Source organism: Lynx rufus, unplaced genomic scaffold (genome assembly GCF_022079265.1).
Source record: "Lynx rufus isolate CCGP_SWC_20201006 ecotype Redwood Valley unplaced genomic scaffold, mLynRuf1.p SCAF_1, whole genome shotgun sequence".
In the NCBI taxonomy this organism is placed as follows: Eukaryota; Metazoa; Chordata; class Mammalia; order Carnivora; family Felidae; genus Lynx; species Lynx rufus.
The window spans coordinates 28,657,584-28,680,435 of record NW_025814823.1 but is presented as its reverse complement, the minus strand read 5'-3'; the positions used below and the strand labels follow the sequence as shown (position 1 = coordinate 28,680,435).

Genomic DNA, 22,852 nt, shown 5'->3' with positions numbered 1-22,852 from the left:
CCAATCAGCAACCAATGCCAACCAACATCACTCTCCTTAGGGGTCCTCTGAACCAATGCATTCCTATCTCAGCTGGTCATCTAGCTGCCTCCTCCACCCACAACAGAGCCTTCATGCACGTACTCCTCCATTTGCTTGAAAATAAACCCCATTAGGATAATATCATAATGTATCTATTTGGCTCACTCCAAATCTCCAGAATCTAGAACCATACATGGGGCACAGTCGGCGGCCAACAGAGGTTTGTTAAATGAACACATAAAATTCTTTCCCCCTAGTCCTCAAAATCCTCTATATTTTCATCAATCCTCACTTCTTTTCCCAGTGTCTCAGTAGAAAGGACTTCTGCTTTAATTATGAGTGAGTGGAAAGCCACTGGAAGTCTGCTTTCTCCATCTCGGTTAATGATAATTCCATCACCTCAGCTGCAGGGTGGAAAAATATGGTCTTCCATCATTCCAAACCAAGGCAGAATGGCGCTCTGGAAATGTCCTTTCCTGCCTCTCTCAGGCCGTATCCATAAATATTCTCCATGTATTCCACAGATTTCATCCCCTCTTCCTATGAAGATGTTTGTCTTCCCATTTCAAGAAACAAAGTCATTTCTTGATTCTACATAATCCTTGAGTGAACACTATCTTTTCGCTTCTCACCATCACACTTATTTTACAAGTAGTATATAATCACTGTTTCTGCTTTCTCATCTCTGATTTACCAGTCAGCTGACTGATTTTTGGCTTACATTCCCCCCACTCCACTAACATTTTGTTTCCGTTAAGTTCACCAATAATACCCTACTCACCAAATTAACTAAATAAATAAATTCGTTTTCCTCCTATTTTACTGTTCCCTTCTTCTCAGTCTTTTCTGCAGGTTCTTCTTCAATTACCTGACCAGTGCACATCAGGGTACTTCAGGAGTGGATCTTTTATATGTTTGCTTGGTGTTCACTTTTTTAGTAATCTCATCCAGTTTCAGACTATGAACCATTTGCATGCTCTGACTACTCTTTCTCTAATTTGAAGGTTCTCTGTGTGCTGTTCAATCCTTAAATGTTGGTTCTTGCAGGGTTTAGTCTTCAGACAATACTTCTCACCATATACACTCCTCTTCAGTTCTTTCATTTACGTGATCAATTCAACTAACACCCATATATTTATTACTAGCTCCCAAGTATTTATCTCTAATATCAAAATAGCTCCAGGTCCACATCCATGTTTTCAAGTGTACTAGACAGACCCAACTGGTCCTACCTAAGAAGAACAGAGAGCCAAGACATGCTACTAGGAGACCAAATGTACTTGTTACTATCCTGTAACAAAAGCGTACTATTCTCAAAGTATAGCAGATTCAGAGTGAGAGTATTTTCTTTAAGACATCCTTAACTAAAAGCTAGAAGTGATTTATGACTACAGAAACATGTTTTTAGAGTACCAACATCATACGACAAGTACCATCTTAGGAATGAAAGACATTTTAACCGTTTTTATTGCTTGTTTTGGGAAACAAAGGTGTTCTGAATTTTAGCTTACTGCATTTTTCAGTGAGTAATAACTTTTCCTTAAAATAGTCTAATTAAGGGATTACACTAAAATCCAAACGGGTATCTAATTCATACACAAATATCTATGAATTTCTATGACAATGTAGGTCAGAAGTTATTACTTTTAATTAAAAATTTTTGTTTATGTTTACTTATGTATTTGGGAGAGAAGAGAGAGAGGGAGAGAGAGAAAGTACAGGAGCACAGGAGGGGCAGAGAGAGAGAGAAGGAGAGAGAGAAAGAATACCAAGTAGGGTCCGCGCTGCCAGTGCAGAGCTTGAGGCGAGACTCAAACTCACAAACAGTGAGATCATGACCTGAGCTGAAATCAAGAGTCAGATGCTTAACTCACTGAGCCACCCAGGGACCTGAGAGGTTGATTATTTCTCAAGGAAAAGTTATTATACATATATACGTATCTTCCTGGTTTGCAATTACAATAGATATTGCTATTCCCTCATTCAATATTTTTTCCAATTCAACAATATTGCCTTCAATTTCACCTCTCTTAATTCAAAATCATTTGAGGATATATAAAATTTTGTCCATCTGTGAACATTAGCTTGAGAAAATAGAGACACTTAGAATAACAAATGAACCACATGGACTGTCCTAGAACAGATTACAAAAAAATTATACCAATCACTAGACTGTCACCATTTTTAAAGAGAACAATTTAACACTCTAATCTGGTTGTATATATCACAATGATCTTACAAAAAGAAAGTTTTTCTTTAGGTTCAGATGAATGAATTTAAGGTCCCCACCCACCCTTATTTATCTACTGAGGAGTTAGAAAAAGAAGTTAACTATTCCTTAACTAGCTCTTCACACACTTACGATAAGAAAAGATAACCACTTTTTCTAATCTTATCTAAGTAATACCATTCCCTTATCAATTTTTTAGACTCTGAAATTTAAATTATTTCCTGTCTGTAATACAGTCCTTCAATCATTTTTCTATGTTCCCCTGTATCATAAAGGGCGAAATAAAGGCCAAACAAAACACTGCAATACTAGCTACTTTCTTTAAAAAACTCAATTCCTTAAAGGTATTCTATAACTTTAACTCATTTGTACTAGTTGTTTTTTAATTCCAGTACAGTTAACATACAATGTTATATTAGTTTCAGGTGTACAATACAATGATTCAACAATTCTACACATTATTCAGTGTGCCCTTAATCCCCTTCACCTATTTCACCCATCTCCCTCTGGTAATCATCAGTTTGTGCCATATAGTTAAGAGTATGTTTTTTGGTTAGTCTTTATTTTTCCTTTGTTCATTTGTTTTGTTTCTTAAATTCCACATATGAGTGAAATCATATGGTATATGTCTTTCTCTGACTTATTTCCCTTAGCATTACACTCCCTAACTTCATCCACGTTGCTGCAAATGGCAAGATTTCATTCTTATTTATGGCTGAATAATATTCCATTGTGTATATATATCTACACCAGTTTGCATTCCCACCAACACTGCACAAGTGTTCCTTTTTCTCTACATCCTCACTAACACTTGTTGTTTCTTGTATTTGATTTTAGCCATGTTCATAGGTCTGAGGTGATATCTCATTGTGGTTTTGATTTGCATATCTCTGATGATGAATGATGCTGCATTTCTTTTCATACTTCCGTTGACCATGTGTGTATGTCTTCTTTGCAGAAATACCTATTCATGTCTTCTGCTCATTTTTTAATTCATTATTCGTGTTTTTGGTTTTGAGTTGTGTAAGTTCTTCATATATCTTGGATACTCTTTATTGAATATGCATTTTGTAAATATCTTCTACCATTAAGTAACTTGTCTTTTAGTTTTCTTCTTGATTATTTCCTTTGCTGTGCAGAAACTTTTTATTTTGATGTGTTCCCAATAGTTTATTTTTGCTTTTGTTTCCCTTGCCTCAGGAGATATATCAGAAAAATGTTGTTATGGCTGATGTCAGAGAAATTACTGCCTATGATCTCTAAGATTTTTATGGTTCAGATCTCACATTTAGGTCCTTAATCTACTCTGAGTTTATTTTGGTATATGATATAAGAAAGTGATCCAGTTTCATACTTTTGCATGTACAAGCTGTCCAGTTTTCCCAACACCATTTGTTGAAGAGACTGTCTTTTCCCCATTGCATATTCTTGCCTCCTTTGTCAAATATGAGTTGATCATATAATTGTGGGTTTATTTCTGGGCTATTTTATTCTATTGATATGTGTGTTTATTTCTGTGCCAGTAGCATACTGTTTTGATTACTATGGCCTTGTAGTATATCTTGAAATCTGGGATTGTGATCCCAGTTTTGTTCTTTTTCAAGATTGCTTTGGCTATTTGTGGTTCCATACAAATTTTAGGATTGTTTGTTCTAGTTCTGTGAAAAATATGGTTTATATTTTGATAGAAATTGCATTAAATCTATAGATTGCTTGAGTAGTATGAACATTTCAACAATATTTGGTCTCCTAATCCATGAACATGGAATGTTTTCCATTTGTTTGTGTCATCTTCAATTTCTTTCATCAATGTTTTATAGTTTTCAGAGTACAGGTCTTTTGCCTCCTTAAGTTTATTCCTAGGTATTTTATGATTTGGGGTGCAATTATAAATGGGATTGTTTTCTTAATTTCTATTTCTGCTCTTAAGTCTTAAAGACATGCAAAGGATTTCTGTATATTGATTTTGTATCCTGTGAGTTTACTGAATTCATTTATTAGTTCTAGTAGTTTTTTGGTGGGGTCGTTAGGGTGTTCTTTATATGTCATTTGCAAATAGTGAAAGTCTTACTTCTTCCTTACCGATTCTTGTCTGATTGCTGTGGTTAGGACTTCCAGTACTATGTTGAATAAAAGTGGCAAGAGTGGACATCGTTGTCGTATTCCTGATCTTAGAAGAAAAGCTCTCAGTTTTTCACCACTTAATATGATTGTTAGCTGTGGGTTTTTCAGATATGGCCTTTAATACGTTCAGGTACGTTCCCTCTAAGCCTATTTTGTTGAGGGTTTTTCTCATGAATGGAAGTTGCACTTTGTCAAATGCTTTTCCTGTATCTATTGAAATGATCATATGTTTTTTATCCTTTCTCTTGTTGATGTGAGGTATCATGTTGACTGATTTGTAAATATTGAACCATCTTGCATCGCAGGGATAAATCCCACTTGATTGTGGTGAATAATTTTTTTTAATGTATTATTGGGGGCTCTCTGTGCTTCCTGGATCTGAATTTCTATTTCCTTCCACAGATTCAAGAAGTTTTCAGCTATTATTTCTTCAAATAAATTTTGACCCTTTGCTTTCTTTCCTTCTTTCTCTCTTTCATCCTTTCTTTCATTTTTCTTTTTTCTTTCTTTCTTTCTTTCTTTCTTTCTCTCTCTCTCTTTCTTTCTCTCTCTCTCTTTCTTTTTCTTCCCTTTCTTCCTTTTCTTTCTTTCTTTCTTTCTTTCTTTCTTTCTTTCTTTCTTTCTTTCTTTCTTTCTTTCTTTCTTTCTTATGTTGCAAATGTTATTATGTTTGATGGTGTTGCTGATTTCCCTAAGTCTATTTTCATTTCTATTACGCTTTTCTCTTTCTCCTGTTCAGTGTTATTGTCTTCCAGTACTCTGTCCTCCAGGTCACTGATCATTCTTCTTCTCTAATCTACTATTTATTCTACCTACTGTATTTTAAATTTCAGTTATTGAGTTCTTCATCTGATTGTTTTTTGTTTGTTTGTTTTCTATCTCTTTGGTAAGGGTCTCGCTGATGTCGTCCACTCTTTTCTCAAGTCCAGTGACCATCTTTATGAACATTACTTTAAATTCTCTATCAGGCATATTACTTATTTTCATTTTATTTACCTTTCTTGCTGTGATTTTGTCCTGTTTGTTCATTTGGGACATATTCCTCTGTCTACTCATTTTGTCTAACTCTTTGTGTCTGTTTTCATGTGTCAGGAAACTCAGCTACATCTCCTACTCTTGAAAGTAGTGGCCTTATGAAGAAGATCTATAGTGCTCTGCAGTGCAATGTCCCCTATTTACCAAGACCTGGCACTTCAGGTGTCTCCTATGTGTATTGTGTGCACCCTACTGTTTTGGCTGAGCCACTTTTGCCTTCAATCCAGTCATTTGCAACGTGTCTTTTTGCCTTGTGGGCAGGGTTGGATCCCTGTGTTGTTAGTGAGCCAGCCTGAGGCTGCCTTGGCCTTGATTTGAGTCAGACCAGGGATTTGCCAGAGATGCAGTGGCACCAAACTGCAGAGTGCTTTCCCTGTGTTGTCCCTTGAGAAGCTTTTGTTGGTGGGCAGAGTCCGCAATCAACCAGATGTCTGCCTCCAGACCATGACTGGGACTGCAGTTGGACTAGTGTGTGCGATTATCTTCTCCTCTCTCTGGGGCAAGAGTCACTTTGGAGTGGTGCTCACAGTTGGGACTGCTTGCACACTGCCATCCTGTGGCACCACTTTGGGTGTGCTCTGGCCAAGGATGCACTGCAGGGGTTGTGTCCGCAGAATGCAGGACTTGGGTGCACTCTTAGCAAGTTAGGCAGGGCATGTTGGTGCTGTGCTGGTTCTTAAAGATGGCCATGTATCTAGGCTGGGAGGGTGGGGGAAGAAAATGGTATTTGCCAGCTCTTTTGTTCTTGAGGAAGTCTCCCAAAGATCCCTACCCCTCCAGCATGTGCACTGAAATTGGCAAACAAATCCTCCCATATACCCCAGCATTTTCCAAACTGCTGTTTCTATGCTGTATCTCTGTGGGGCTATTTGTCATGCTGTTTCTACAAGGGTGGGGACTTAGATTCCTATCACCCTCCCAGAGCTGAGCCCACAGATTTTCCAAGTTCCACATGGTAAGCCCTGCTAATTATAAGAACTTGCAAAATTCAGCCCCTCTAGTTTTCAAAGCCAAATGTTATGGAGATTCATCTTCCCTTTGCTGGTCTCCCATGCCTGGGATGCCTGGTGTGAGGGTCTGTTCTTTTCCCCTCTTTTGTGTCCAAGACATCCCTCTGCTCCACAAACAGTCCCGCCATTTAGCTCCCGACCACATCTTCACCCTTCCTATTCACTTCAATGTGCTCCCTTCTCTTCATTTAACTGTGGATAGTGTGTTCTCCCAGTCTTTGGGTTGTTTTCTGGGTTACTTACACGAATGTGGGTGTTATCTAGTTGTATCTGTGGGACAAAGTGGGCTTAGGATCTTCCTACTCCACTATCATCACTGGAAGTCTAATTTGTGTGACTAGTTTTTTATTTTTATTTTTTTTTTAATTTTTTTTTTCAACGTTTATTTATTTTTGGGACAGAGAGAGACGGAGCATGAACGGGGGAGGGGCAGAGAGAGAGGGAGACACAGAATCGGAAACAGGCTCCAGGCTCCGAGCCATCAGCCCAGAGCCTGATGCAGGGCTCGAACTCACGGACCGCGAGATCGTGACCTGGTTGAAGTCGGACGCTTAACCGACTGCGCCACCCAGGCGCCCCTGTGTGACTAGTTTTTTAAATAAGAGCTCAGAAACACATCAAAGTGGCTTCTTTATAAAAATAAAGGCCTTGGTTCATAACTGACTTTTCTAGGCACTGAATATCTTCTCTCAGCTCTGTCATGAAAAAGTGTACTTTGCTTCATTTTATCAGACATTCCCATGACATCTTCTTCATCCCTATCTACCTACCATTGTTCTCCAGGCATTGGGCATTGTGCTGAGGGGCAATGAGGGAGCACATCTGGAATCACAGCCTTTTTCATCAACACTAGGTGCTCTATTCAATGACCAATGTCAACTTAGTTCAGATGTTGATTAAATCAAAGATGAATTCTAGTTCTTTTTGTCAATGTCTAGAATAAACTTAAAGTGAACTATATGGTTATATTTTCTCCTTGCTTCTTTATGCTTTTCATTTAGATTCTATCCCCAATGATACTTCTCAGCATCTATGGGGAAGAACTTTTCATTAGTTTTATTTTTTTATGTTACTATTATTGTTATCATTATTGACATCACCAATAAATGAAAATAATGTTTCTTTGGCTAGCTGGTATGTGGGAAACACCTGCTGAAGTACCAAGCATCTACTTCCAAGTTCTTCTCACTATTAGTAGCTGCATAAAGAATACCTCTTTCTGTACTCCCCTTGTAGATATTGGAATAAGGGAGAAACAAATACCACTCCATTTGCGTAAGGTTGTAAACTCCTGGCCTCCAGGAAATGAAGGGCCTATACACAGAGCCAACAGCTTAGTGTTCACATTCTACCTACTCCTTAGAAATCTGCTCTTTGAGCCAAACTGCAAAAGAAAAACAAAAACTGTCTGTTGTAAAAAGGAATTTGGGTAAGTCAATAAATTCCTGCCAGGAGTTAAACCCATTTAAATATATAGTCATAAGATATATATTGTGATTGGCCCTTTAGAAAACACTACCATTAACTATACAATGAGGAAATTATGGCATCTGTATTTTGAAAGAAAATACTCCATATATTATGAACCACTCTGACAAAAATAAGAACTTCATTAATTTAAATGACAGGTCTACAAGCAATTTCCATAGTTTTATATAAAGTCCTTACTTTTCAAGTTAATAATTTAAGTTACAGGCAGATAAATTTTAAGTGTTATATTTGTTTAATTTTTTTTTATTTTGAAATGAGTTATAATGGATATTCACTTTGTAAAATTTTTTATCTTGAAATAATTTCAAACTTACAGGAAAGTTACAGGACAGTTGTAGAAAGAACTTCTATTTTGCCTTCACTCAGATTTTTCAAAGATTACCATTTTAGCATATTTATTACCTCCCTCTTGCCGCCAGCATCCCTAACACACCCATTATAATTGGTCTTTTTCTGAACCATTTAAGGGCAAGCCACAGATATGATGCTCCATCATTCCTGAATATTCTAGTTCATATTTGCTAAAACAAGAATTGTGGCCAACATATTCACCACATAAGCTTCCAAATCAGGAAATCATTTTAATAGAACACTGTCATTCAATCCACAGACCATATCAACTTTAACAAAATGTGCTAACAATGTCATGTTTTCCTATCTGGTCCAGGATCCAACACAGGATCACATGTCAATCTAGTCATGTCATTTTAGAATGTCAATTTAGTCTCTTTCAATCTAAAGCAGTCTTTCAGTTTTTCTTTTCCTTTTATGAACGGGACAATTCTAAAGAATACAGGCCTCTCATTATGTAAGAGGGCCCTCAACCTAGGTCTATACAATACTTTCTCATGGCCAAATTCATGCAATGAATTCTTATCCAGAATATCCTGAAATGAGGCTGAGCCCTTCTCAGCTCAACAGTCAAGAGACACATAATGTCGATTGTCCTACCTGCTCAAGTTGGTATTTACTATAAAAATGCCATTTTTTTTGTTTTGTAGTCAAGTGAGTATTTTGGTAGGAGATATTCTTAGATTACATCAATATCCTATTCTTCATAGACCCTCCACCCACCAGTTTTAAAACCTTTGATGACTCCTACCTAAATCAACTTCCACACTGGTGGCTGCCAAATAGTGACTTTTCTGCATTTATTCATAGTGTTCTATATTAAGAAGAGATTTTTCTTCTTCCCCTTTATTTACTCATTTGTATCAATATGAACTCAGGGATTCCTATTTTGTTCAATGGTTTATAATCAACTGCTATCTTTGTTTATTTTCATGCTAAAATTGTCCCACATTTTGGCCAATGGGGGCCACCTCAAGCTGGCTCCTCTGTCACTTTGGTATGTTAACATCATTTGTTAAACATTTCCTTACTTTTGGGCACAATAAGATGATCCAGGTTCATCATGTACTTTCCCTGTGCTGAGCCTTGAACCAGCACTACTTTCTAGGAATCCTGATTCCTTTTAGGAAGTGTGGTATTTAGAAACCAATGTCTTGGCACTTGGTATGATCATTGCCACTGGAATGTCATAGTTTTCAGGCCCTTTTAAGGGGACAGAGCTAGAAAATATGTGTCTGTATACTCATACATACACAGTATCTATATCTATTACTCTGCTTATATATATTAAAATATTAAAAAAAAAAACAAACATGAGTTCATACTGATTCCTCCAATTCCAATCTAACACCTCAGGGGTCTTTCTTTTCTTCTCCCTTGCTATGCTTATAAATTCCTTTCCCAATGGTAAGAAACATAGCTCTTATAATCCTCAATTTATTCACTCATTTCCTCAATTGATTTACTCATTTGTTCAATACAACCAGTCTCCCAACCACAGCAGCCACCTCTGTACTTGCTTCCCTGTCACTGGCATGCCAGTGGCTCCAGGACTAGAAGAAAAACGGAAGGAAAAGTAAGGGAAGGCATGGGAAAGACAGAAAGAGAAAAAGAAGGAAAGAGGAGGAAGAGAGAAATGGTAAGAAGGGAAGAGAAGGGATGAGAAGAGAAATGGAAAAAGAAAGAAAAGTGAAGCAGATACTTACTTTCAAAACACCTTCCACAGCCATTTTCCCTTCATGTCCTAGTAAGATAGTGTATGGATAAAGCCACTGGATTGCATGTTTGATTGACATCATAGGAAAGGAATCCTATTTAGGAGCAAAAATACACAGGCATGAAGAACATCCAAAATAATCACAAAAAATTTATCTGAAATGCATATTTGACATATATGACATATCCAAAATGTATATATGATTATAAAAAATAACCAAGAGGTTTCTCATATTTTCCACAAGTCCACAAAAAATATTCATTACTCCCTCTTCTTTTCCTGTTCCACACCCTTTCACTGGGTAAGCCTACCCACCCCCATCTTTCAGCTACCATCTATCTGTTAATGGCTCCCATGTATCTGGTCCTGAGCTCTAGACTCGAATTCTCAATTGCCCAAATGTGACCCTTTAGATATCCCATTGACCTCCATTCAACATGCCTGAAACTACATGTCTGAACACGTTTCCCTACCCTATTCATCCCAAAGTATGCTCTTCACTTGTATTCCTTGTTTTTTCATGTTTATTTAGTTTTGAAAGAGAGAGAGTGTATGGGTAGGGAGGGGAAGAGAGAAAGGGAGACAGAATCTGAAGCAGGCTCCAGGCTCTGAGCTGTCAGCACAGAGCCTGACATGGGGCTTGAACCCACAAGCAGTGAGATCATGACCTGAGCTGAAGTCGGATGCATAACCGACTGAGCCACCCAGGTGCCCCTATTTCTAATCTGAGTTAATCACATCCACATTTACTTAGTTTCATAGTTATAACTACAAAGTTAGAAAGTGTTTATTATTCTCAAAAGTTTTCTCCAAGTTAAACTGCTTTCCCAACAGGGACAATTAGAGAAATTTCAGCATAGGTTGTCCTGTAGATGATATTATAGCATTTCTGTCAACATACTGAAGGGTGTGATAATGGTTCTGGTTATGCGGAAGAACGTCTTACGACTTTTTCCAAGTTGCATACTAAAGTATATAAAAATACTGATCACAATTTACTTTCAAATGGTTCGGAAAAGAGAGAGAGAGAGAGCAAACAAATGTGGCAATATGTTAAAAATTGGTGATTCTACTTGAAGGGGTTATAGATGTTCATTTTACTGTTTTTGAACTTTTATTTTTAGATTTGAGAACTATCAAAGTAAAATGTTCCAAGCAAAAACAAAAAGAACAAAAAGCAGAAGACGTGATAAAAAGGAAGAGAAAAGCCGTTCTAAACACAGAGGACAGTGCGAACAATACCTGTGAAACCTAACTCACTGAGTCTCAGGAAACCTAAATGAATAGGAACAAAAGTTTAAAAAGAAGTCTCTTGTCTCGGCAGTATCCCTACTACCTGGGATTACACTCTCCTTAGCACAGTCTCTCACTGACTGTTACAACAGTTTCCTATTTGGTCCGTATGTAACCAGGCTCTCCACGTCCCTCCTCCCTGCCCACAGAGGTATCTTCCTCCAACATAGAACTGATTACTCCACGCTTCACCTACTTAGTAATATCTAACAGGCCACTTCTTCCACACCATGAAATCCAGACAACTTCACTCACCATGCAAAACACTTCACAATAAAGTTCTCACCTCTCTCTTCACCCTACATGCTTGCTCTAACGATACAACTTATCATTCTTCAAACATACCAAGCCCGTTTGTGATTCAACACCTCTGTGCATGCTGTTCCCTCTGCCTGGAGGGCATTTCCACCAATCCTGACACGACTGTCACGACCTTTGTTGAACTGTAGTGGACAATGTTTACGCTCTACCAAACACCTCGGATCTGTTTTTATCTTTTCCAAGCTTCCCACCTTTCCCTTTCAACAGCTAGCTGCTGCAGGGCTTTTAAAGAAGACTACTTTTGAACTCCCAAAGCCAGCTTTGCTCACAGCCAAGAGAGCAGCTACTGCCTGGAAATTTGTGTCCCTTGTGATGACCCACTGACCAATGACTGCTGGTGCCTGAGTGCGAAAGCCCCAGCTCCCTGCCTCAGGCTGCAGGCCGCCTCTGCAGGCTCCTCAGGCCTCTCCAGGCTGAGTCATCCTTCTCTCTGTGGAGTTTTTACCTGAACTGCATGTCTACCTACTTCCCTCCTAGGCTATGAGCTCAGTAAGGGCTCACAACACATTGCTGGTCTCCGTACAGTATACTGCACGGCATGGGTCGGCGAATCTCAGGTCTTGTAATATTTATAGAGGAATATGACAAGGCAAACTGAAATGATGAATCCCCAAGGATTAACTTTTAAGTTCTCTTTGCCACATTTGGGTATACAAGTCATTAATTTATTTTATACATACCAGGATTTGAACTGCAGCTGGTAAACTATCTAAAGGAAAATCTGGAAGTCCGAGAGTAGAAGATTCTTGGGAACAGAGAGTGGTGGCAAAGGACAAGAGCTGAGAGATTCTAGGGGAAAAAATTAAGTAATGTTAAATGCTATTCTAATAGTTTTAATGCATAAAATGCATTCACTTGTTAAACATAAAATAGCTGAGGCATCTTAATTGATATAAAATGACATTTACTATTAAATTCTTTTTAAAAAAATTTTTTTAATGCTTACTTATTTTTGAAGGACAGAGAGACAGAGCATGAGCAGGGGAAGAGCAGAGAGAGAGGGAGACACAAAATCCAAAGGAGGCTCCAGGCTCTGAGTTGTCAACACAGCGCCTAACACGGGGCTCGAACCCACAAACTGTGAGATCATGACCTGAGCCAGTCAGACGCTTAACTGACTGAGCCACCCAGGCACCCTGATGCTTACTATTAAATTCTTAAGAAACAACAGCTTCATATTCTGTTTAAAACTCAGAGGCTGACTAGATACCCAGATATATTTCTTAAATCTATCACAACATGTGAGGTTTTTCACAACCTGCCCCAAATTTATCCTGCCAGCCTCACCTCCCTCCCTTCTCAATCCAAACCTGAACCCCAGCCACCAAGAGTTTTTTATAGCCGCAAGAACAAGACATACACTCTCCTATCCCATGCTTTAAAAATAATTTCTTAGGATTCGTTAATTCCATTCTTTATATGGCAAAAGCCTACTCATTCTTTACGATGCTTCTCAAATGCCAATGCCTTTTTGAAATTATGGCCCTTACTATATAATGCTAAACTAATGTATTCTCATGTCTTTAAACTCTACTAGATCTTGAGTTTCTTGTCTCCAAAGATCATGTCTTATTAACTTTATCATCAGCACTTACACAGTTACTAAAAAATTCTTCAGAGCATAGTTGTTGAATGGATGAATTAATCAATGTGCAAAACAAATAAACAAATTCAATGTTAAGTGTCCAGATATTTATATAAAAGTGTGTGTGTGTGTGTGTGTGTGTGTGTGTAGCAGAAATACTTACTTCTCAGCAGAAACATTGGCTCCAACTGAATATAACAGTTTAAGTTGGTCCTAAAATAACACAGAAACATACCAAATCAATAAGGAATGTAACAAATTAAATGCAAATTTTATAGACACACTTCATACTTTTAATTAAGCAGACACTATGTAAGTAATAGCAAAAAAAAAACATTGTTTGATACGCATCATTTTCTAAAAATTAGCCTTTTTAAGCCCATCACATAAGTAATGCCCCAATAATTTTTCTTCTGAATTTCCAGAGATTTTCTTTACCCCATATCCTTTTCTCTCCATTAACTACTGAGAGGGACATACAAACCTAGTAACATTTTTATAGTAACCAAATACAAATAGATAAAATGTTTAAGAAATAAATTATTCTTGTTCGTACTTACCTTAAAGGGTAGATAATAAATATCTCTGGCCTGAAATCGAGAACGGAGCGGGGGGTCTAAGGGATTCCCAGAGTACTTAGGCACTGGCAAACCCAAGGCAATGACTCGGAAGTTTTCACTAACTCGAACAAGCTTCCAGGCATCCAACTCTGTTTTGGTATGATCCTAAAAGAAAGAGATCAAAACTCACAGCACCAACGATGCAGATTACAACTGCAAGAGCTGCCCTGCTGCGGAATTTAGGCCCTGACTGCTGAGTAAAGTGTATTTGAGAACAACCTCAAGACCAAACCATCAAGGAAGGAAGCAAAGTCAAATCAGGAGAAAAGTGCCAGGGAAGGCTCATGACATGAAAACTGGTGTGGAACAGACAAGTAGCTAACACATCAAGGAACAAAGAAAAATGTGGGTCAGACCTCCAAGCTGTAGTCATTAACACAGAGAAACTGAGTGAGGAGAGTCAGAAAATATAGTGGTTCAGACCAGAGAATGTGAAAAGGTAGTCCTAGACAGACTTAATGCTTACTGGCAGAGAAGAGACTGCCCCGTGGACCTCAAATACACAACTACATGTATGGGTACATTTCTGCCAAGGCATATTAATAATAACAACCAACATGTGCTGAAAACTCACTACACGGTAAGTACTTTCAAAGAATTTTACTCATTTAACTTTTACCAGAATGCAAATAAACACTTAATTCCTTTTTATGGATGAGCAAACTGATGTTCAAAGGAATTCTAAAACTCCCCATCGTCCAGCAACTAGCATATTTTGGAGTTGAGAATGGAAATAGCACAGGGTTTGGAGTGATAAATCCTGGCTCTAGCGCTCAGCATAAACTCTAGTGAAGTGACCAAGAGCATGTTGTTATACCCTCTGACGCTCAGCTTTGTCATCCATAAAGTGGGAATAATATCACCAGCATTACTATGGCCATTTGAAAGCAACTGGTCCACAGTAGGCACCGGTTAGATGTCATGTCTTCCCTCTCTGCCTGACCCTATCGATGGCTCTTCACTGTCCTCAGCTGTTGGAACTTATAAAGTTTATAAGAACATGTACATGTTCATTCTGAGAGACAAGTCCTCAGTTTCCAGTATATCTTCGGGGATGGGGGGATGCAGCCCATATGACAGTGTAGAAACTCTTAACGGACACTCAAGGCCCTTCCTGGCCGGATTCATGTCCGAATCTCCTAGTCTCATCAACCACTGCATAGCCACCCCCTAGCCTGCCTTCCCCAACCCTGTGCTCCAGTCCATGTCACAATGGTGGCTCTCCAGACACACCATGCTGCTTCACCAACACTGCCCCACTTGCTTGGAATGCCTTTCCACTTCGCACAGCAGAAATACAAGCATCATTTAAAGCTCAGCACAAAGAACATCATCACTAAAATGGGCCTCTTTCTAACCCCTCCCTCCATCAGAACCATTTTTGTACCCCTCCGCTCTATCCTATGCAAGCTTCTACCACTATGCATGTGTGCAATGACTTCTGTTCATTACCACCTCATGCTGGATCCAGGCTCATAGGAGGACTTACTACCTCTTAAACATAATAGGACAAATGTTTTTTGATTGCATGAAGTAATTTAAAAACATAACCAAACCTATGACCCCACATTTAATTAACAGGACTAACAGTGATACTATGTCACATGTGCTAGAAAACAAGAGCCTGGATCTAGACCATCTGAAAAGCCAAGAGTGTAATCTTCAGAGAGTTAAATATTTTTATTTTCCACTTACCCAAAAATAATAACCTGGATATAAATGAAATTTATACAGACTGATTATATCCGTTTCCATAACAACAAAATTCTACTACAAACACCTCTATGAAACCATTAACATTTTGAAACATTCAAAGTTAGTACATTGAATCTAGCTAGAAATAAGTGGGACTTAAATGGTGTTGAAATCCTTTTATCATAGAAATTGTCTTAAGGTGGTGATGTTCTGTGAAGGGATCTTGCCTATATTCTATGACATTCCTATGAGACAGATTCTATAAATATAGAAATGACAATTATGAATTAAAACTATGTATTTATACTGATATTTACATTGGGAAAAACAATGTAATACATCCTTCTCAATATTAACAAGCACTCCTTGTATACTAAAACCCTCTTGACCCCGTATCTCAAATTCTTACATAAAGTAAAATGTTTAATAACTCTGCAAAAATTCTCACACAAAGAATATATCAAACTTTTATTGTGAAGTAACTTCTATACTTTAAAAAAAATCCATTTCTGAATATGAAATCATTTACTAAACTCTAAATCATTTAGTAAAAATGGCACATAACGGGGCACATGTAAGTGTCTGACTCTTGATTTCGGCTCAGGTCATGATGTCATGGTTTGTGAACTTGAGCCTCCCCATCGGGCTCTGCACTGACAGTGCAGAGCCTGCTTGAGATTCTCTATCTCTCTGCCCCTCCCCTGCTTTCTCCTGTGCTCTCTCCCTCTCTCAAAAATAAATATTTTTTAAAAAATCTATTAAAAATGGGAAATAACTAAAAAAAATAGCAAATAACTATACAGGGGCAAATAATAGTTCTTTTATAATTAGAAAGTATCTAAAGAGAAAATGTCTCGCATACACCAATATCTACCTACTCTAAAAGTAATAAATATAAATTAATATATTTATCTGAAGTCATTTTATTTGTAAAATATTAATTAAAATTTAAAATAAATTTAAATAAAGAATCGTCTTTTAGTAAATTAACTATAACAATATGGATGAATGAATAAATTTAACTTTTCTTACCAATTAAATCCTCAATTATCCCCTTCTAATTATATTAGCATGATGCCATCTTCAGATAGAGGTCCAAAACAAGACAACTATACCGCACAATGAAAATAGCATCTAGAAACTCCCATAAACAGTAAAGAAACAGTGCTAAAAGGATAGCAAGACAGATTTCTGAGAAAACAGACTTGCACAGTGGAAATCAGAAAGAGATATTTCCGGTCCTGCTAGCCTTGGAGCATCAGGTCAATCAGACCCTCTGGTGTCAACACGTATTATTTAGTGCCTAGTGTGTCCTAGGCTTGTATTAGCTTTATCTAGAAGAAACATAAGACACAGATTCTGCTCTTCAGCAATCTGTAGCCAACTTGGGGCAATAAAATTAGCATACATATGTATGTCACACATGACAGCACAGGTGTCAGAGAGACTCTAAGTCATGGAATACAGAGGCAGAGCTCTCGGTTAGAGCAAGGGCTCTATGAGCCCTTTTTTGTCCTTTTGTGACGTCACGTGAAGCCCTTCTCCAAAGCCTCTAAAGGGCCCCACACTCTCTTATTGTTTTTCTTTTTGTATCAACTGGCATCACAGCATTTAAAGTATTGCACTTATCCATCCATTCATTCAACAAATAGTTACTGAGCACCCACCAAGTGCCAGGCATTGTTCTAAGAGCTTGAAATAGCATCAGTGACAAAAAGCCCTGCCCTAGTGAAAGTTGAAATCTAGTGGAGGGAGGCAGTGAATGAACTAAAACATTGCAAGTCAGTAAATTATGTAGGATGTCAGAAGACTAAGGCAATGAATAGAGCAGGGTCAGAGAGCATGGGGCAGAGAGGACAATGCAATGTCAAATAGGAGGTGAGAGCAGACTTCATCAATAATGTAACATTTGAGCAAAGGCTTGAAGGAGTATAGAAGTGAGCCAGGCAGATATCTGGAGAAAAACCATTCTGGAAGAACAAAGTGACTTGCAAAGCACTAGGAGAATGCCTACCCAGCAGTAAAGTTTTAGTAAAGTTTAGTAAGTTTTAGTAAAGAGAATACTATTAGCTGGAGTGGAATAAAAAAGGATAGCAGGTGATAAGCCCAAAGAGGCACTAAGAGCCCAGATCAGACAAGACCCTATTCTCCATTGTAAAACTTTTTTCATAGCGAGGAGAGGGTTTAGAACAGAGAGGTCTGACCTAACCTGTCCCATGTTTTAAAGTGATCACTAACTGCTGTGGGGCAGCCAGAATGAAATTGGGGCTTTTTAAGAGACTCTTACAATTATCCAGGCATCAGATATGGATAGCTTGGATCATCTAGGTATCTTTTAAATATCATATTCAATTCTGGCAATATCTCCTGGAGTTTGAGCTTCTGGAGGGCAAGAACTACACTTTATTCAGCTCTGTCTTCCCAGCACTGTCTAGAAGCCATTAGACTTTCAGTACATAGTTGTTGAAGGACAGAAAAGGAAGATAGGAAAGGAGGGAAAAAGAGAAGACAGAATTTAAAGGAGAGGGGAGAAAAGAAAAAAATAGTTATTACATGGGCAAAAAAAAACCAAACTAAAAATCTGAGAGGTCGTCTAATATGATCTGCAAACCGAAGAACCTTGTGAAACTGCAACCTCATGACCGTTAACTGCAGCAATTCACCACAGACATGAGCCACCTGAACACTGTCCTCACTCTGATACAATCATGTCTTATACAACAAACAGCACCATCCATAGCTCAATAGCCAAGATAAGGGAGCCAGAGTTTTCTTTTCTTACTTGGAGAAGTTTGTCGTAACGCTCTGCAGACATTAGGAAGCGTCCATCTTCAAGCTGCATCTCCCTATTTTCCAGCAAGTTGTTCAAAACAGGCAGAACATTCCTCTCCGCCTTTTCCAAGCCTTCCAAAACAAGAGTTCTGCCTTCTGTGGCTGCACGAACCGCACACTATTTCCAAGAAACAAAAGCAACATGAGCATATTGAAGATTCCAGAGCATGGCCTAATTTTACACAAATTACACTTGTAATTTACACAAATTACACTTGTGGTCGTTATTATAGGGACCAGAAATCAGGAAAGCTGGGTTCCAGACCTTGATTTTGCTTTATCTGCCCATGTAATCTTAGGCAAGTGATTCTCTCTTTAGGCCTGTTTCACTAGTTATAAAATGGAGATGAGAAGAAATGATCTCTGAGTTTTCTTTCAGCTGCAACATTTTATACATATGCCTGGTGAAATAGACAACTAGGAGCTGTCTTTGAATCAGTCACATAATTAAACAAGAAAATGAATTCCTTAACTAGAACAAAGAAATGAAGATTACAATCTGGGGTATCTATCCCATAAGCTTCTGGTGAGGATCAAATAAGCTAGGTGAGCACTCGCGGGGATTGTGAGCTTTCAAACAGAGTCACCAACAAAATGAATTCAGCTTTAGGGTAATGTTCAAAGCTGACAACATCACAAACTTACCAAACCAGAAAGAGTCAGGTTTTACATCAGACTGGTTATAACCATAGTCCTGTAAGTCTTCCATGTAAAGTTAAAAAAATTAGTAATAGAGAAAAATAGGAAATAAAGTGGGTCCCAAATGGTAAGAGACAGGAAAACTATAATACAAAAATGTACTAAAGATGTGAAAAAAATATCTTTCTTTAATCGATAAATCCTGAACAAAATAGAAAAAAACTACTTTTGGGTCAAAACCCTTGAAAATCTGATTTAAGAAAAAGAGGAAGAAAACCTCAATGACATTTCTCCTGCTCATTCAACAACAGGCAGAGGATTAATGTGCTAAATGTATGTTCTCACTCTCTCCTTCAAAGTCTCCTTCCTCAGCATCCATGCCACTGCATTCTCTTACAAAACTGTTTCTCTTTTTCTGCCTGTCCATTCCATGTAGGTAATCCAAGAATCACATCTTTAACCCACAACTCTTCTTACTCTATGAGGTCTGGCCTGAGTAATCTCACTCAGTAACAAAGTTCCAATCACCTTTATGCAGATGATTCTTTAATCTTGAGCTCCTCCCAGCTCGACCACAGTCCCCCCATCACATGGATGTCTCCAACCACAAGCTCACCTCAGCCTCCCCTGTGCAACACTGAGCACATCATCTTTTCCCCCAAATCTGCTCTTCCTCTCATACTTTCTATTTAAGGTGGGAAGACCATTCACCCATGCCAGGATCTTTGATTTCTATCTTACCTCCTGTATTCAATTCATCACCATGTCCTTGATGATTTATCTTCTTTAATATTTCTTGAACTCATCCCTTCTACCACCTCTCTACTTCAGGCTCCCCCTTACCTCTCAGATCTCCTCCCTACTAAGTCCAAGCTCCCCAAGAAATTTCCTAAGAAATTTCTCAAACAGCAAAGCATTGACTTTCCAAGTGTGGAAAAGAAAACAGACATTGTTTATTCAAGCATTGTTGCAACAAAATGTTGAATTTTACACTGTATTGTAGAATTTGGTTTATTTCAGATATTTATGTATTATTTAAAGATATAAACTTTTAGGGGCACCTGGCTGGCTCCGTCGGTTAAGCACCGACTTCAGCTCAGGTCATGATCTCACGGTTTGTGAGTTCAAGCCCTGCATTGGGCCCTGTGCTGACAGCTTGAAGCCTGGAGCCTGCTTCGGATTCTGTGTCTCCCTCTCTCTCTGCCCCTCCCCTGCTTTTGCTCTGTCTCTCTCTGTCTCTCAAAAATAAATAAACATTAAAAAAATTTTTTTAAATATAAACTTTTATGAAAACTAAATTAGACTCAACATGATCATCCCATTAAATTACATAAATTCATGCATAATCCTTCAGAATTATAATTATCACATATATTTTAATTCTTTTCTGCCAAACTAGCCATCTTGTGGTAATACCTTTATTTAAAAAAAAATGCATGCATATAAGTGATATAGTATTTCCTAAAAAACAAAAATATAAGAATCTCATTTTCGCCAGCTGTATAAAAGACAAAACCATAGAAATGTTTTTGGAATTAAAAATAAAATCATAAACTACTTCTTATAAAAATTCATGTTTCAGCTAAGGTCTCAATAAAGCTTTCTTTCACGAGCATCTATTTACTCCAAGAAAGTATAACTTGTAATAAAAGAGAAACAATTACAATTAAGCTATCACAACCTGTGGCAATATTCTTTTAAAAAGTTTTATCAACCTTTGTTACAAGACAGGCTAAATTCTGTATCTGACTTTTAAAAACTTCATAAAGATGAAAATACATGTTCTCTGACATAAAACTAGAAATACAGATATCAAAATTTAATGGTTTCCCAATTGTGGGCCAGGGAAGACAAAGTCTAGACAACATAAGACAACAACAAATACTGCTTTTATTCACCTCAGGTATATTTTGGTTTCTTATGTACAGAATCTTTTCAGAGAGATGTGGAATAAGCTACAGTGAAAGACCAGAAACAGAAGCCAAATACATAAGGAATTCCTTTCATCTGCTCTAATGGATATAGGTGCTGTGACCATAAAGTTGAGGAAGTAGTGATAGATGAAAAAAGAAAACACTATCTAAAGACCTCTTGGAAACCTGACAAATGCTGTACCTCTTCTCCGAGTAAAATGCATGAGCAAAATATGTATGTATATGGATACAAAATATGTATACCACGGAAACCGCAAGTTAAGGACCTCTACTATTAAAAACTGATAGAAAATCCCCATAACAGTAACTACCGGAAACAAGAATCATCAATGGATGGTAAAATTAGTGGGGAAAAGTATGATGAGAAATAGAATATTTGTAGAGACTCAAAGAGACAAAGGGAAAAATAATGCAACAGTGGAGGAAGCCGGTAGTTACCACCTTAACCAAGTGATCAAAATTAACATTACCACTAAAGAGATGTATCAATTTCATGTACTAAAGTTTTAATATAATGCCCTGAGAGGGATACAACATCACTTCTACAGTATTCTTACTAAAAATGCATGATCTCAATCAACTCATGAGGAAACATAAGACAAGCCCAAGTTGAGCAACATTCTACAAAATGGCCATGAAAAGAAGGGAGAGGCCAGCTGCTGCCAGCTGGGGACAGTGTGGATGATGGTAGCCTTTTTTTTTTTTTAATGAAGCAAGAAATTGAACACGTTCAAATGGTGATGAGGAAGAGCTGGTAGAGAAAGACAGAAAAGAGAGTGCATAATTACTGAAATAAAACTGAAGAAGTTGGTACTTGATGTTGGAGATAGTTTGACCCAACTACTGAAAGGGAAAGTGGTAGGGTCTCTACAGAGTAATAACTGGCATGTATGTATCAAGTTCTTCCATTTATGTTATTTAATTTAATCTTCATGACAGTCCTCTTAAGTACACAATATCAGGGTGCCTGGGTGGCTCAGTCGGATAAGCATTGGACTTCAGCTCAGGTCAAGATCTGAGTGTTTGTGAGTTTGAGCCCCCCATGTTGACAGTTCAGAGGCTGGACCCTGCCTCTGATTCTGCATTTGGGTTCTGTGTCTCCCTCTCTGTCTACCCCTCCCCTGCTCACGCTCTGTCTCCCTCTCTCAAAAATAAACATTAAAAAAAATCAAAGTACACAATATCTTACCCAGTTGTTCAACTGAAGACAGGTTATACAGCTTGAAAATGGTAATGCTAAAATTTTAACCTATCCTTAAGTGATGGAGAAATGGAGTCGATGAAGAAGAGGTCAATGAATAATGCAAACGCAGATGATTATAACTTCGGAGTTTAGTTTTACTAGGCCTTGGAATTTGTTGTGTGCCTATTTAGAAAAACAAAATCTGCACAATACATTTATACACACACAAGCGACTCCATTCAACTCAAAATTTACGTGACTCTGCAGCGTGCCCTAAAGACTTCTAGAGGTAACTACAATCACATTTCCCCAAATTCATATTATTTTTCAAATCAATTGTGATATTGTGATATAATAAGAAATATATATTTGGTCTCATCCCCAGTTCCTGCTGCAGGCTCCTAAAACCCTTGGAATTTACTGAGTGATAGGGGTGAGAGGAGTCTTTTTTTATTCAAAATAAACCTCTTTCAAACACACCTGAGTTTATGCAAATAAGACATATCTTGAATGGCCCCTAAATAGCTTTAGGGTTGGGGCTGGTTGCCCGAAAAACCTACCACAGTTTGAGCTGGAACTTTAGGCCCCAGCCCCAGAGAGGCAAGATTTAATTAATCACTAATGGCCACTGATTTATTTAATGACTCATGTCTATGTATTGGAACCCCCTTAAAAGCACTACACAGTAAGATTTGGAGAGCTTCCAGGTTGGTGAACACATCCACATGTCAGGGGGTGGCACACTGCAAATGCCACAGGGACAGAAGCTCT

At 38.0% G+C, this 22,852-nt stretch overlaps 1 protein-coding gene across 1 annotated transcript in view; it reads right to left on the bottom strand.

Moving 5' to 3' along the window:
- The window catches only part of VWA8 (von Willebrand factor A domain containing 8), a 374,773-nt gene that overhangs the window by 287,072 nt on the left and 64,849 nt on the right, over nucleotides 1–22,852 (bottom strand). Inside the window, exons 9-13 of the mRNA XM_047074862.1 lie at nucleotides 18,276–18,443; nucleotides 13,739–13,903; nucleotides 13,342–13,391; nucleotides 12,274–12,382; nucleotides 9,969–10,073 (exon numbers count right to left, since the gene is read on the bottom strand). Of these exons, the coding sequence (XP_046930818.1) occupies nucleotides 9,969–10,073; nucleotides 12,274–12,382; nucleotides 13,342–13,391; nucleotides 13,739–13,903; nucleotides 18,276–18,443 (597 nt within the window). The remainder of the gene's footprint in view (nucleotides 1–9,968; nucleotides 10,074–12,273; nucleotides 12,383–13,341; nucleotides 13,392–13,738; nucleotides 13,904–18,275; nucleotides 18,444–22,852) is intronic.